Source organism: Camelina sativa, chromosome 4 (assembly GCF_000633955.1).
Source record: "Camelina sativa cultivar DH55 chromosome 4, Cs, whole genome shotgun sequence".
In the NCBI taxonomy this organism is placed as follows: Eukaryota; Viridiplantae; Streptophyta; class Magnoliopsida; order Brassicales; family Brassicaceae; genus Camelina; species Camelina sativa.
In genome coordinates, this window is record NC_025688.1 from 24,500,999 (window position 1) to 24,518,129 (window position 17,131).

Consider the following 17,131-nt stretch of genomic DNA (forward strand, 5'->3'; position numbering starts at 1 on the left):
TATTTTTAAAAATATGAAAACCTACGAGGGGATGAATGACTTATTATTACTTCATGTGCTAAGTGCGAAAATGGGCCGAAGATAAGCCTAACGGAGAGACGCATGTGCTAAGTGAGAAAAAGTAGTAACCGGGATTACACGAGTCTGGTTAAACTCGTGACTCACCGACGGGACTCTCTTCAATCTTCATCACTCCCCCTCGTGCATGCGCCGTCGGTGCTATCCCTATCCCACGCCCTTCTTCATTTGCTCAATTATTATTATTTTTTCTTTTTTAAATTTTAAATCGTAAAGTTATTTGGTTGTTCATTTTCTATAAGATACTATTCACGTGTGTGAATTTAATAGAATTCTAACGAAAACATGTGATTGTACATGAAAATATTAAAAAAGGCTCACGTTTTAGGTCTTAATTGGGTATAACTAACTAAAATTTTTATTTGCCTTTCTCTATGGTGGTTTCTTTCATCTCATCTTACTGTGCTTTGTTATGTATGTTTGCTTGCTTGCTGTTGTTATGTTTTTTTTTTGCATTGTAGTTCTTTGGTCTTTTTCTGCTACATTCTGTAAACTTCTGTCACAAACGAAAATAGTATAAAACTTAAACTTTTACCAAAAAAAAACTAACGATTTAACACATATGATTTAATTAACATGCATTATTTGATGTGTTCTCAAAAGATAAAAGGTAGAGAAAACAAAAAGAGCAATAGAACAAGAAAAGCTAAAACAAAATTGAAAGTGGAAAGGTAGAAAATATAAAAGAGAAAGACAGAAAAGGAAATAAAGAAAGCGAAATGTGATTATAAAGTGAACAAGTAATGGCAGAAACATCCTCCAGCTATAATATTTACCTGACTTTGCATTTTCTCCCCCTTAAAAGTATAAAAACTATTCATGTTTTTTTCCCCAAAACATATTATTAAGTTGTCGGTTCCTCGTAAAAAAGAAGAACTCACAAATATAGTATCTTATAGTGTCATTTAATAACCAAAATTACGAGTATTCATAAAAAGCACATACAAACAACAAACTAACCCATATGATATTTCTTGCACTCAAATTCACTGTTCTATACAAGACCCATATATATGTGCATACATGACGCTACCCCTACAAGCCAAGATAAATAGTATCCGAAGAACATGGAGTTACAAATTTCGTCAACGTACTTCAGCACAACGCACTTTAACGCTTACAAATGAGGATCTATTTTTATAGAACGACGAATCTAAGAAAGAACAGTAGCCAAAACACACACAAAAAAACTAGAATATACTAAGAGATACGAGAATAAAACCGTAATAAGGGATTAGTTTCACTTTGACCTTGGACATTCGGTATTATTATCACATTTAAACTCGAATAAATTATAACGTTTTAGTAAGGACAAAAACAGTCAAACAAATAATGATGATTGATGAGTTTTGATTCCAGGTAACTTTTATATCCAAAATTTCAAAAAGTACGATAGCTTAAAATTCAAAAATAATAAAATAACAAGAGAGCGTGAAAACTCAAAATTTTTGAGTAGACAACAAAAATGGCTTGTCCCTTCAAGATCGTAAGAGAAAAAAAAAACAAGATTGTTCTTATTATATACGACTTTACTTCTTAGGTAGTGATAGTAGAAGTAAATTTAGGGGCGTAACAGTCATTTAACAAGCGAGAGCCCCTAGACTTTGCCTTGTTCTGTCTGCAGTAGTAGTAGTAGTGTTGTTATAGTACGACTCACTCACTGCTAAAAAAAGTTTTACAACGGAACTAGCGAATAAGGTATTTTTCCAAAGTGACCCCTAATCTTTTCTCTTTATTCTAATTTCACTCCCTTTTCTTTTATAAACTCCATAATCCACCCTCTTTGTTTTCTCTTTCCTCTGTCACTATCCGTTGCGAACCCAAACGGCTCTCTCACTCGATCGACATTTTTCTCTTATTCTCTCTGAAGCTCTTCTCTCTCTCTATTTACGAATCCCGATATGAGCCACGGGTGGTTATGGTTATGAATAATCCTGCAAACAACAACAACAACAACTCAGTTGCAGCGTCTGTATCATCAGCCTTAGCTCTAGCTCCGCCGCCACATCCGCCGCAGCCTCACCGTCCTTCCACTTCTTGTGATCGTCACCCGGATGAGCGTTTCACCGGATTCTGCCCTTCTTGTCTCTTCGACCGTCTCTCTGGTCTAGACATCACAACCGGGAAAAGCACCGCCGTCTCCGTCGCGTCTTCTTCAAGGAAACCGCCATCGTCTTCCGCCGCTCTTAAGGCGATCTTCAAACCCTCTTCTTCTTCTTCCTCCGGGTCGTTGTTCCAGGAACTTCGGAGGACGAAATCGTTCTCGGCGACAAAGGCCGAAGCTTTAACCTTTGAGCCACAGAGAAGATCCTGTGATGTTAGGGTTAGGAACACTCTTTGGTCTCTGTTTCACGAAGAGGAGCATAATAATTCTCAAACCAGAGAGGGTTTATTAAGTGAGATTGATCTCGAAAACGCCAATTCCGTATTAAAGTCGCATCTTTTCGAGGAGGAAACTGAAATTGAAATCGTAAAGGACATTACTTTAGGGAATCTGAAGGAACCCAGAAGCGTAATCGACGAAATCGTCGAAGAAGAAGAAGAAGAAGAAGAAGAAGAGATTGAAGAAGAAGAGGAGATTGAGAAAGTGAAGGACTTTGAAATGGAGTTTAATCCTCAGACGACTAAGAAGCCAAACAGAGACTTCAAAGAGATTGCTGGGAGTTTCTGGTCAGCGGCGTCAGTGTTCAGCAAGAAACTGCAGAAATGGAGACACAAGCAGAAGCTTAAGAAGCATAGAACCGGTAATCTCGGAGCTGGATCCGCCGCGTTACCCGTGGAGAAGTCAATTGGGAGACAGCTTAGAGATACTCAGTCTGAAATCGCTGAGTATGGTTACGGGAGGAGATCGTGTGATACAGATCCAAGATTCTCAATTGACGCCGGAAGATTCTCGCTTGATGCCGGTAGGGTTTCGGTGGATGACCCTCGTTACTCGTTTGATGAGCCGCGTGCTTCTTGGGATGGGTATATGATCGGGAGAACAGGTGCTCCGCCGCGAATGACTTCGATGTTGTCTGTAGTTGAAGATTCTCCGGTGAGGAATCATGTTCTCCGGTCAGATACTCACATTCCGGTGGAAAAGCCACTGCCTTCTCCACCACTACTAGTACCAGGACCTGTGATGGATGAGATTGTTCCTGGTGGATCTGCACAGACACGAGAGTACTACTTAGACTCATCTTCACGACGGAGGAAGAGTCTTGACCGTTGTAGCTCCACCAGGAAGTTATCAGCCTCTGTTGTGGCTGAGATCAATGAAATGAAACTGTCAAAAGACTCCATTTCACATTCACATTCACATTCAGTGAGAGATGATTGCTCTGTTGAGAACACTGAGAGGGGTGTCCGAGAAAATGCAGGGACTACTATGGAATGCAACAAGAAGGGGACGAAGAAATCTCGATGGAGTTGGAACTTATTCGGGCTGCTTCATCGAAAAAACGGGAACAAATTTGAAGAAGAAGAAGGAAGAAGCGGTGTGGATCGAACGTTTTCAGGGTCGTGGAATGTAGAATCAAGAAAAGGGTTTGATCCGAAGATGATTAGGAGCAATAGTAGTGTGAGTTGGAGAAGTTCGGGTACCAATGGAGGAGGGTTTCAAAGGAGTAGTGTGGACGGATGTGTAAGTGGGAAGAAGAAGGTTAGTAAGATTGAGAATGGAATGCTCAAGCTTTACTTGACGCCGAGTAAAGGAAGGCGGCGAGGAAGCAGCAATTCGACAACTAACCGGCCTGTTCCGGCTTCTCAACCTTTTGGTAGTAGAAATGTTATGAACTTTTACTGACAACATTGTAATGGACTCTCGAGTCATTCTTTAGATTGGTAGTTGGGAATAAGTTTGGTAGTGAAGTTGAATTTGACAAAAACATGTCAAAGATTTTAAGTATTCTTCATTTGCTCAGTCTTATAACATTTAGTTCAAAGTTAATCACTCTTCTTTGGTAATGGATGTAAACAGAATTTTGAGTTGATTACATTTTTCTCTTTTTTCTTGCTTCTTTGTATAATAAGATTGGAGTTTCATGTGTATTTATTTTAGAAAATGGAAAAAGCAATGACATGTGAGATTTGATATATACAATAGTTAAATCAGAGGAGTAACTCATGGACAAAAGAAGGTTCGGTGTTGAATTAGCTTGAAGACAACACATCTAGATTCGTGGAGAATAAGATCATCCGAAATTTTCGCTAAATTAAATAATTTTTTTATTATGCCTTTTTATATCTCGTTTACATTCACTGATAAATTTTAAATTTCAAATCAAAAGTCAAAAAGCGACAATTCTTTCTCCTTTCAAGAAAAGAAAAAAAAAAAGCTTTATCAATAATTTGGTAGACGAAGCAAAACAAAAAAGGTTGTAAATCTACTGTTTTCAAATCATATATACAACTAAAAAAAATGCATTACTATTTGTTGGGGTTATTAATTTCTAAGCTTTTTGTCAAAGCTCTATCGACAACAGAAACAAAAGATAAAAGTCTTGGGTCCGTCGAACATGTTAGGAGACAAGAAACTAACAAGAAAAGAAAATGTTAAGGAGACAATAAGGGCCCCGTGGGAGCAGCAGGATGAGTCCAAAATTGTTTGAGGGTCATAGTGCAAAAAAATATCTTTCTTAGGGTTCTTTTTTTTAAGAAAACATAATTAAAAAACTCAAGCGACAAAAGAAGCAAAGATCAGTCTGCAAATCACCAAATGGATGAGAAAAGTGAGAGATGATGAACCCTGTTGGTTAATCTCAATCTTTTCCTTTGTCCATAAGATCTAGTGAGAGATAGTAAAGGACTAAAGACAAAAGAACTATATAGATGTCGTTCTATTGAGAGAAATAAACAATTTATAGTTTTATTGAGAGAAATAAACAATATACGTCTGGCCCAGCCTAATAATTTAGTTCTAAAGGCCCATAAGTCTTTTAGTTAGTCCATCCCACACTAACAACGTAACAAATTAAATTCAAGGGTCAAGGATAATTTATATTGAAGTCGTTGTTCAAGTACTATGGGCTCCAAGCTGATGAGAAATACATTTATCAGATTTTAAATTTGTTACGTTGTTGTCTTTTGGACTTTAGTGTTCTCTAAAAAGGAAGTGTTACTTTCAAAGATTGTTGAGAAAATGACAATAACAAATTAACTACAAATTAGAGAGGTGATTGACCGTTCAGCAAAGCATCAGTCTAGTTTAAGTTGTTTAACTGAGACATCTCCCGTACGGCAAACATACTAATGACCAATTTGACCAAGAAAATGTATAAAACTTGTTTATATCGTGTCTGACTGAAACGGTGTCGTCCAACTTGACACGCATTTTGTTTTGTGTATAGCCTTAGCTTTGAAACAAACCCAAGAAAGAGGCTGTCTTTGTTGAGGTCATTGTTTACAACGACATGAAAGCCATTTCTCAACTTATTCTACTCTCTTAGTTTCTAAGCAATTATAATCTCCACCTCATTTCACACAGCTTCTACGACACTTTTAAGTTTTAACAATACGTATGTGGCCATCGAATCCACTATCCAAATACCAAAATAAACAACTAATTTATCTATACCATAATATTTTTATTTTAACGATAAGTCGATAAATATATATGTTATTTACTTGAACCGGCAGTTTTTTTTTACTGGCTAATTATCAACTACTTAAGTAACCATAATTCATACATTACACAATCTGAATCCACGTTACTTTTTGATCATCCAATTAGATATTATAGAATAAAATTTTGGATCATTAGTGGAAACAAAAGAAAAAAAATTCCCTCGCTATTCTATTCGGCGCTTTTTTTGTTTTTGTGTAAACACAAATTTTACTTCATAAAACTGATGGATCATCATCCGTATATCCTAGAGACTCATTTCATATGATATATACTGGTTAATAGTATTTTGTCAAGAAAAAAAACATCATATACTTTAATTAAACAAAAATCAAAGTACTTTAAATCAAAAGGGTTCAACAAAAAAAACATATACACGGTATAGAGTGAAGCAGAAGGAGAATTATGTATTATGTATACCCGAAGGAATTGAGATGTATGATCTTAAAATGGACAATTTGACCATCTATCGAAATTAATGTCAAAAAGTTTTAATTTGTGGTCGTTTTACATACTACTTCGAGTTCAGACGTATACGTCTCACCAAAATAAAAACACATTCTCGATCTGAAAGTTTATCTCTTTTTACAATCCCAAACTTGGCGTTTGACAACACTTTAAGTCTACATTATCCCATTAAGCATACATAATAAAAGGACATGATCTTTCGTTCTCATGAATGTATAATAAGACAAATCAAGTCTAAGATTTTAATATCGTAATGTAGTGCATCTAATATTGATCATGGATTAAAAAGTTGAGTCGAACTGAGAGGTAGTGATAATGTTAGTACAACTTAACCACTAGCCTAAGGAAAACTTTTATTAAAAACGGCCGAATTTTTCTATTTATTATGCACGGCAGCAAGCTAATGCTTGGCTTGCTTGGCCTCTTGGCCGGCTCTGTGCACTACATATTATTAGATCAGATAAACATGATTTTGTGCAACTATATCAGCTAAACATTAATTAACTAAATAAATACTTTGCAAGCTGATATCAATGATACCGTACGTTTATCTAACCTTTCGTTCGTATATCGAAGGGAACATGACTTGACTTCTTCTGTTTGAACTGACTCGATCCCTCAACCATCTCCACTCTCCAAGGTTAGATAGAGTTAGTGATAACAAACTGAAGTGAGGATTTAAGCAGTTTAACTGCTCCATATATATATGATCACATTTATATTACAATACAAAATCTGCATAAAGTACAAGTACTAGTACCACGAATTAAGACAATAATTTTATATAAATAAGTACAAACTAAAGAATGCAGTACATGCCCCAGTCACTCATTGGAGTTGCAGTTGTGTCACTATGGTGTCATAATCCCGATTCAAGTTCGCTAATTTACATGTAAAAGATAAGAAAATAAACTCAGACTGGAATAAGAAAAATAATTGATTATGTGATGGTCCATGTTAACTAAAATAAAGATATAAATGATCAAAGCTTTAGTTTAATTAAAGGCAATTCTCATAAATATTACTAAACCTAGTTATTATTATTATTATTATATTTTTTTTTTTGCCAACAACCTAGTTTTTTCTTTCCAAAAGTACTATTATTAGTTTCTTTCCAAAAATAACATTATAAGTTTTATTTTTCAAAATATCATTAAAATATATTTTCCAAAAATAGCACAAAACTAAAACTAAACTTTCAACATTCAAAACTAAACCCTAAATCCTAAACAATAAACCCTACCCCCTCAAAATTATTCCTTAAATCTAAAATAGTCAACTCAAACCCCCAAAAATAAAATTTTATATCCTTGAAAATCAACTTTTGTGTTTGTGGTTTAGAAAATAATACTTTTGTGACATTTTTGGAAAAATAAACTAATAGTGGTATTTTAGTAAAAAAGAGCTTAAAATGGTATTTTGAGGAATTAATCTTAATTTAATAACTTCTTCATAGGTTTATAAAGTTTATCCAACGAATTCAAACATAAATTTCGCATAAAGAAAAAAACAATATGTCGTTTTTGGTTTAAAAAGAAATAAACATACCATAAGTTGTTAAACAAAAAAAGAGTTTTGACCACTGATATGTTATAGAAAGAAAAAGAAAATTATATCTTGTGTTTGGTCAGGGAGATTGGTTGTGGTAAGAATGGGAATCTTAATTACAAAGAATTGGATTTTGGGTCGACCTACCACCTAAAACGACGTCGCCTCTATCTCTAGTTTCCAAATCTCTTTCTCCTCTCCCTTTATAAGCTTGCGTTGGCCAGTCGTTCATCTTGAAAACAGAGAGAAAAAGACTAAACACACATATAAGAAGAAGAAGGAGAAGGAGAGAGACAGAATAGAGAGAGAGAGATATGGGGTCTCATATGGTTTGGTTTCTGTTTCTTGTAGCCTTCTTCTCTGTGTTCCCAGCTCCATCGGAGAGCATGGTTCGCCATTACAAGTTTAACGTAAGTTTATATATATAAACACACAGTTCCATTTACATATCTTCCACTGATTGGTGCATATGACATAGTCGCAGCTTATCTTAGATTCATAATCGACATTTCTGCTTATATACATGTGTATATATTTCATACATGCTTTGCGTATATAAACATCTTCATAGTGGAATATATGCAATATATTATAATCATGTAGGCTATTTTATAACTAAAATACTGTAATTGATTTTAATTTATGCAATCCTTATATTAGGAGCCTTCATACAAAAATTATTTCAGATTTTTGTACGTGTGGGTATTTTTTACCTTTTTATACATGAATTTACTACGTGAACAAAAGTAGGTTATATAAAGTTTTTAAAAAACTGAAGCATGGTTTTTTTTTGTTACAACCAACAAACAAATAATGATGATGGTCCGCCTTTTGTCTTTTGTCTTATGTATTTCTCTGTTTACCTTTGCAGTGTAATTATTACTGATTATATTTGTGTTTGAAATTACGCAGGTTGTGATGAAAAACACAACAAGACTATGCTCAAGCAAGCCAATCGTGACCGTCAACGGTAGATATCCAGGTCCCACAATCTACGCACGAGAAGATGACACGTTGCTCATCAAAGTCGTTAACCACGTCAAGTACAACGTCTCCATCCACTGGTAAGCTCATATACTTAGTCTTCATTTGAATCATCACTGATAAAATTAATTAGTTAACGGATTGGTGACTGTGGACGATCTGAGTACAGGCACGGTGTGAGACAAATAAGAACGGGATGGGCCGATGGGCCTGCTTACATAACTCAGTGCCCTATCCAGCCAGGTCAAGTCTACACATACAACTACACCTTGACCGGCCAACGCGGAACTCTCTGGTGGCACGCTCACATCCTCTGGCTCCGTGCCACCGTTAACGGTGCTATAGTCATCCTTCCCAAACGCGGTGTTCCTTACCCTTTCCCCAAACCCGACCACGAGAAAGTCATCGTTCTAGGTATCTCAATCTTCATATTTTTAACCTTCTTGCATAAATTTGGAATACTATTGACTTGTTGATTTCACATAAAAAATGAGATGTGTGACCTAAACTAATATTGCAACGTGATCTTGAGTTTAAAGCTAATAAAACGTAATACTATTCTCACTAGACGCTAGTGGTTCATTACATTGCTTATTTGTTAATTTGGCATAACTAATTTATAACGCTCATCATAATTGTAGGTGAATGGTGGAAATCGGATACTGAAGATATCATTAACGAGGCGCTTAAGTCTGGATTAGCCCCTAATGTCTCAGATGCTCACATGATCAACGGACACCCAGGCCCCGTTAAAAATTGTCCATCTCAAGGTAATCTCCTAATTTCCAAGTCTACATGATTTCCAACAAATATGATGCCAAAAAAAAAAATGACTGATCATGAAAGCCTCTTTCTATGTGTGAAGGTTACAAACTGCCAGTAGAGAATGGCAAAACCTATCTGCTACGACTAATCAATGCTGCACTTAATGAAGAGCTCTTTTTCAAAGTCGCCGGCCATCTTTTCACGGTGGTCGAAGNAACTTTCTTGCAGAAAATTTGGAATACTATTGACTTGTTATACGTCATAAAAAATTCACATAAAAAATGAGATGTGTGACTAAATTAATATTGCAACGTGATCTTGAGTTTAAAGCTCATAAAACGTAATACTACTATCACTAGACGCTAGTGGTTCATTACAATATTGCTTATTTGTTAATTTGGCATAACTAATTTATAACGCTCATCATAATTGTAGGTGAATGGTGGAAATCGGATACTGAAGATATCATTAACGAGGCGCTTAAGTCTGGATTAGCCCCTAATGTCTCAGACGCTCACATGATCAACGGACACCCAGGTCCCGTTAAAAGTTGTCCATCTCAAGGTAATCTCCTAATTTCCAACAAATATGATGCCAAAAAAAAAAATGACTGATCATGAAAGCCTCTTTCTATGTGCGAAGGTTACAAACTGTCAGTGGAGAATGGCAAAACCTATTTGCTACGACTAATCAATGCTGCACTTAATGAAGAGCTCTTTTTCAAAGTCGCTGGCCATCTTTTCACGGTGGTCGAAGTCGACGCGGTCTACGTTAAACCGTTCAAGATCGACACCGTTCTCATAGCCCCCGGTCAAACCACCAACGTCCTCCTAACCGCCTCAAAATCCGCCGGCAAATACCTTGTAACCGCTTCCCCTTTCATGGACGCCCCAATCGCGGTGGACAACGTAACAGCCACCGCAACTGTTCATTACTCTGGAACACTCTCGTCCTCTCCAACAGTCCGCACACTCCCTCCACCGCAAAACGCTACTTCGATCGCCAACAACTTTACAAACTCTCTTCGTAGTCTCAACTCCAAGAAATACCCTGCCCTCGTGCCAACCACCATCGACCACCACCTCTTATTCACCGTCGGTCTTGGGCTAAACGCATGCCCTACTTGCAAGGCCGGAAACGGAAGCCGTGTCGTGGCCAGCATCAACAACGTAACCTTCGTCATGCCCAAAACTGCTCTGCTCTCGGCTCATTACTTCAACAAAAGTGGAGTGTTCACGACGGATTTTCCCAAAAACCCACCGCACGTTTTCAACTACAGCGGAGGATCAGTCACGAACATGGCCACCGAAACAGGAACGAGGCTATACAAGCTACCGTACAACGCCACGGTTCAGCTTGTCCTCCAAGATACCGGTGTCATATCACCAGAGAACCATCCGTTGCATCTTCACGGTTTTAACTTTTTCCAAATTGGTCGTGGATTAGGTAACTTCAACTCCACGAAAGACCCAAATAACTTCAACTTGGTCGATCCAGTTGAAAGGAACACAATAGGAGTTCCATCTGGTGGATGGGTCGCCATCAGATTCAGAGCGGATAATCCCGGTATGGACACTAAATTAACGTTAAAAAAAATCAAATAATAGTAGTTTAGTGATTAATTATCGCCATGTAGATTTAGGTCATATAGATCAATTTCTACTAGACACATCATCTCTTTGTCCTTTCCGGAATTCACATAATTAGCAGCTACACAAGCTGTAGCAATTGATTTATGACTAGACTTGCAATGTCCATGCCCCTAATAAAACAAATGAAATCTTATGATAGTAAGTCAAATACTATTATATTAAAATTGGTGGATTGATATGTTGTAAAATATAGGGGTTTGGTTCATGCATTGTCACTTGGAGGTACACACGACGTGGGGATTAAAGATGGCTTTCTTGGTGGAGAACGGCAAAGGACCTAATCAGTCGATTTTGCCACCGCCTAAGGATCTTCCCAAGTGTTAAGTCCTTCAACTAAACAAGGCGACATATCAACATCACGCCACGTCCAAGAAGACCAGTGAGTGGTGAATTAATGCGTGGATTTGGTTAACCAATTTTTTTTTTTTTTTGAGCAAAGCAAAAGGTTCGATATTTTTTGCTCATAAATAAAGGATGAAGAAAAAGAGCAATGTATTATAATTATTTTTTTAAAATCATTCTATTAAAATTCCATTTATGTTTTATTATTGTCTCCAACATAACTCTTAATATCTTATATGGCCCATGATTTTTATTTTACTCTTCTGGTCCAACAACTTTATTGTGATCACATTCACTTATTTAGATTCCTTGGTTTAAAAAATATATCAGTTTCAAAGTTTTATGTTCTCACTACTCCAGAGTTTTTCCAACCATACAAACTTAACCGGTTTGCAACTTAGAAGCTAATGTTACCCTGCCTCAGTTTCGTCTTATAAAACTGTTTTGAAATTCTTTCCATTTTTATGCAACATTTTAGATTTACAATAGCTAGTCGCTTCATCACTAGTATTATACGTTGGTATTGGTCAAAGAGGTTTAACAAGCAAATGTAGAATAATTAAAAACATTTTTTAATTTCTGTGAATTCATCCAAAACATAGTAAAACGAAACATACAGAGTATATGACAGTAATGCATTGAGAACCTCGCAACAGTTTTATTGGACATGAAGAATTTAATCGAGTTTAACGTTATATAAAATTAATTACAGGTCGATGTACAACGTACTATAGCCAAATAAAAAGTGTCGTACTCTTTGTATATTTTATCACTCTACCATCTAAGAAATACTTTATTACATAGGTATCCCATAGCCATGTGGGGTTAGGACTGTGTCAAGACTCAAGAGCATGATAATACGAGGATTAACGATAAAATGATTGGTTAAGGGGTGCACTAGTTAAATTAAAGAAAAACAAAAACTATATGGTTATCTAAATTGGCCTCTTGAAACACATTAGCTTTTGACCTTGACCTTGAGCCGCCCTCTTTGGAGAAAAGAGATGATATTTTTTTTTCCTTTTCTTTCTCAAACCGACGTTTTATCATCTCAATTATTCGGTTTATTTCTTAACTATTATTTTTTCCGATTGTGCTACCATGAAACTGGAGTTAGGTTAGGTAGCTAGCTTTCCTTTCCCTTTTTCTTTTTATATCTTGGTTTGTCTTTCGGATTTCTAACTTTTTAAACTCCTTATAAGAGAGGCAAGCGTATAATTAATAACCCATCTTATTTGTGATTTAAGTTTTAGCGGCGTAATCAGCATCAGTTAATCAAATTAAAGAGACCATGTGATTCAATAGATGACAACACTTCCTAACAATTCTGATCAGTTAAATTGTACGTTTAAGATATATTATTAGAAATGAAAAAAAGTTCAAAATATCAACTTTTGCTGCCAGATCTAGCTCAAAAGTCCTCTCATAAATTAAAAAAAAAATAGAATAATCCAAATGAGAATGTTAAAGTTGCTAAATAAATATATTTACCCCATTCACATCACTTGGTTAGCGGCTGTGTGCAATGTTTTGTAAATTAGGTACATCGAATACATATGAACTTCTACAAAATTATTAATAATCAGTAATTTTCTAGGGCAATGTCAGAGAGACATGATATATACATATTTTCTAAATCGAAATTAAATCGTATTTATTTATCTATACTATATCGCTAAAAATTACTTACGGCTGGAAGATTGAAATAATTGTCTGCACTTTGATACAATGTTAAAATAATCAGACTTATTGGAGTAATTAATTTAATAACCTAAATACAGTATGTAATTCTTGGTATTTTGTCATGCAAAATTAAGTAACATATTTATAAGTTATAACAAAACGACGTAAAACTATAGAAGTACATTCTTTAAACAGTAAAAGAAACCAAAACTCCTTTGAGCGTCGATATAAATTCAGAATGTTTCTAATGTCCTTTCAGAGTTATATAAAATTATCTATAACAAATAAGTAAAAACTAATAAATGATTAAACTACAAAAATTTCGTTGACTAAAAGACACTATCAGAATCATGTTATTTGCTTCGCTCCCCAGAATCACATACTTGGAACGTAAAATATGGGTTCCAACTTAGAAAAATAGAAAGTATATATAAATATAAATAATTAGGAAAAATTAATAAAAAGAAACAAATGATTTGTGCAAAGCCACTAATGTACAAAGCGTGTGGAGCGCATTATGAGTAGCAGCCCTACAGGCACGCTCGCACTCTTTTGCTGTCGCTCCGGTGGGTCAAACTGTGTGCCAGTGCTCCCTATTTACTCCCAACTTCGTGTCGTTTCTTTGTTGCCCCTGTCATTTATTTAATCCTAATACTTTATAATATGAGAACATACCTCAATTGTTTTGCTGTCACAAATAGAACCCACTTTTTGAATAGTGGTGTATGACCGTACAAAAAAAATTATTTACATATACTTTAATGAGATATGACAAAAAAAAACTGATATTATAATTTTTTTCAACCATTTAAAATAAGTTTTGTAAGAAAAGTATTTCTATACCAACTTATTAGATTATTAAAGTACTAATTTGTATTACTCTTTAAATAACACTCGTATTGTATTAAACCTTTTTAAGTTTAGTTTAAATACACATGTTTGGTTTTCCATCTATTTAATATGTATATTGAAAAACATGAGATTATGGATGAGTTGACGTTGGTAATTATAGAAATTGGGTTAAATTGACAAAAGCTTATCAAGCCAAATTTCAATCTGATAAATGGAACCCATTTTTGTGTTTCGGTCATATATATATATATATATATATATATATTAGAGATTTCAAAATAGAGAAATATCTTTGGCTACCAAAGAAACAAAATAGTAATCAAAATAGTTTGAATTTTCATGCATATGATATATTATTTTTTTCTTGGTTTTATAAGATCTAGTAATAAGCAACAGAGTAAAATATCATTGTAATGTAAGTACTACATCGGTAGTGGTGGCAAGAAGATAACTGTAGGCTTTGTAGCTAAACCATTAATTAAGAAAAGTTATTGTAACACCAAAACATAGAGAAAAGAAACCTAAAAAGGTCCGAGATCTGTATTAAAGATTTAAAAAAATAAACGAAATTATTATGTACACTTACCTGCATCTCTATGACTATTAATAACAAAATAAATTGTTGAGGGGGAAAAAAGTATCCTCATTCGGAAATAGGAGATGCTTTCCCTTTGCGGAAACTCCACGATAATAATATTCATAACAAAACCAGTCATTGTCTTGCACCACTCCAATCTTTTTAAAAACGTCTTTACTGAATATATTTATTAACCTATTCATTATTTAAGAGAAAAATAATCGTGTGTTGGGTGTGAGTGGTGGACAAACAACTCTGACATTTCATTTAAACAACTCTTGATATTTAAAGAATTGTAGTTGCAGAGAACATCATATTTTATACTATTGTTTTAATTTAATTATTGATATTTCATTTATAAACATCTGGCACTTCTTATTAAAATTCGATTTATTGTGAAGACTCTTTGCTACTTAACGTTCGTCCATTGAATTAGTTTTGCATGGAGTGGTCATTTGAATTTTTGTCAACAATTTGTAATTTGCGGATTGAAACTTTGATGATAATTTAGGCGGTGATGCATTACTATTTATCATGTTCATACATTAATACGAAGCTGGACCCAATTCACCCTGCTTTTTTAAAAAAATGTAGTCGCAGTCTATAGATATATTACTATGTTCATACTTTAATGAATCTGGATCCAATATCGCCGTACTTACAAAAAGATTTGAAATCTAATTGTCGTAACACCTGTTGATTATATGTACATGTTAAGTCATTCTTCCATTTAATTTATGGATTCACTAAATTATATAAAATTTGCATGACTAAAAAACGATTGCTCATACATGTCTCATTAATATCTTAGTTGATCTATTTGTTGGTCTTTGTGGTTCATGTGTTTGGCATTAGGGTGTTTTTAAAAATAGCCGTAGTTTAGACATTTTGCTCACCCTATTAATCGATGTCAACAATCGATTTTGTTGAGGCCATCCACTTGTCTAAAGTAATTAACTTACTTATCGCACGTTCGAGAATAAAGCCTATAATTTGGTAGAAAATATTTTTTAATAAAGTATACTTTCGTTTTGAAATCTTTTGAATAAAAATATGATATTGAGACGAAATATTTTATTATTTATAAAAGACTAAGGATTTCATGTTTTTTTTTTGGGGAGAGATTTTAGCATTTTTCAAATACTTTAGTGGGGTTTATTATTTGCATAAGATATAGTCTTCGAAATACATAAACACAATGTCTTAGAAATATTCAACTATTTTCTTTTGCTATGCAAAACTGTTGCCATCCTGATTTTGTTGAGAGCACCCTAAACCTATCTATTAGGAGTTGTTGTTATGATATGTTATTAAATTACATTTACTTTGTAGTTTAACCCTCAGTTTTATTGTTGTTGTTTTTGTCAACAAGAATAATACTTTTAACTGGATAATTTTTGAACTGAAAACCAATCGTCTAATAATCAAGTCTGTAGTATAACAGGTTTTTAATTAGCCGCCCAAACTATATACAATTTCAAACATAGGACACACAAAGGAAGAGTCGAGCTTCGTCTCAAATTAGATCAACACAGTGAATCCGCAACTGCGGTATATTAATATATAATAATAATAGAAACTCTTAACATTTTCAAGAATTATTGTGTCTGCTATGGCGTGATCACTTAAGCTACCTAACCCATTTATAAATAAATCATGACTGTTTTGTTTGTTTTAAGAAATTGATTAGTGTAATGTAAACTAAAATTAAGTGTGGTCCCGCGATATGGGACTATGTTTGAGTAACAGTTGAGGGTTCAACTAGCTTTCAGTAATGTATGTTAGATTTACGTTTTTTGTATGATCGCCCATCCTAAGTGTTTAGAATGTATTAATATTATAAACTATATTCACACCCACACACACACATATATATATATATAATTATATTAAAACATAGTATATATTATCTCAAATTCTTGTGAAATTAGTATCTCACAAATTTTTTAAGACTGAACTGTACTTTTTTAAAATGATCTTATTGTAAATTGGGAGTATTCTTTTTTTTTTCAGCAAAAATGAGTTATATTGATGATTCAAAGTAATAGTTACATAAATGTTCTCATAGCCGAGAGGGAGGTGTAAAACATCCAGAATAGAAAATACTAGAAGTACAACCAAACTTTGCTAAGTTATGAGCAATATGATTACATGTTCTTAGAGCAAAAGTAAATTGGCAAGATTTAAAGCATGAACACCAGTGTTTTATATCATGAATGATACCACAAATAGCCATGTCAGTAATTTGATCGTTGAGGATTTTAAATAGAGTCTCATTATCTCCTTCAAAAACGACATTGGTCAGTCCTCTAATCCAGGATTGTTGTAGCGCTACCAGTAAAGCTTTAGCTTCCGCTTCAAGAGGTGAAGAAGCATGACTTAGAATCGAGGCTCCCCAACCTTGAGAAGTACCATTATGGTCTTGAAGGATCCAACATCTTTTTGCATGATTTGTGAGATGATCAAAAGCTGCATCATAGTTGCATTTTGTGTAGGGAGGTAAAGGTCTTCGCCATGTTTTCTTCTGCTGTTCTCGTGTTGTAGAATTTATCGAGGAGGGTGCATTGAGGACACGAT

The 17,131-nt window shown here is 34.6% G+C and overlaps 2 protein-coding genes across 6 annotated transcripts; both read left to right on the forward strand.

The window, feature by feature from the left end:
- LOC104782240 (UPF0503 protein At3g09070, chloroplastic-like) lies at nucleotides 1,660-4,110 on the forward strand. Its single transcript, XM_010507115.2, has one exon. It carries the CDS (start codon nucleotides 1,997-1,999, stop codon nucleotides 3,863-3,865), a length of 1,869 nt encoding a protein of 622 aa, XP_010505417.1. The 5' UTR covers nucleotides 1,660-1,996; the 3' UTR covers nucleotides 3,866-4,110.
- LOC104782241 (laccase-4) lies at nucleotides 7,942-11,645 on the forward strand. 5 transcript variants are annotated; one of them, XM_019244955.1, is made up of 7 exons: nucleotides 7,942-8,109; nucleotides 8,612-8,763; nucleotides 8,853-9,097; nucleotides 9,325-9,453; nucleotides 9,549-9,655; nucleotides 10,198-11,014; nucleotides 11,294-11,645. In XM_019244955.1, exons 1-7 carry the CDS (start codon nucleotides 8,014-8,016, stop codon nucleotides 11,422-11,424), a joined length of 1,677 nt encoding a protein of 558 aa, XP_019100500.1. In that variant the 5' UTR covers nucleotides 7,942-8,013; the 3' UTR covers nucleotides 11,425-11,645. The 5 variants fall into 5 exon arrangements, with proteins under 5 accessions (XP_019100500.1, XP_019100501.1, XP_019100502.1 ...); XM_019244956.1 differs by having other exon boundaries at nucleotides 9,549-9,643; nucleotides 10,186-11,014; XM_019244957.1 differs by having other exon boundaries at nucleotides 9,549-9,631; nucleotides 10,174-11,014.

Bases quoted from the DNA above. Each gene is read 5' to 3' on its own strand.
- LOC104782241 (XM_019244955.1), top strand. From the start codon at position 8,014: ATGGGGTCTCATATGGTTTGGTTTCTGTTTCTTGTAGCCTTCTTCTCT. The intron at 8,764-8,852 runs GTAAGCTCATAT...ATCTGAGTACAG, and splicing joins TACAACGTCTCCATCCACTG to GCACGGTGTGAGACAAATAA. The intron at 9,454-9,548 runs GTAATCTCCTAA...CTATGTGTGAAG, and splicing joins TAAAAATTGTCCATCTCAAG to GTTACAAACTGCCAGTAGAG.
- LOC104782240 (XM_010507115.2), top strand. From the start codon at position 1,997: ATGGTTATGAATAATCCTGCAAACAACAACAACAACAACTCAGTTGCA.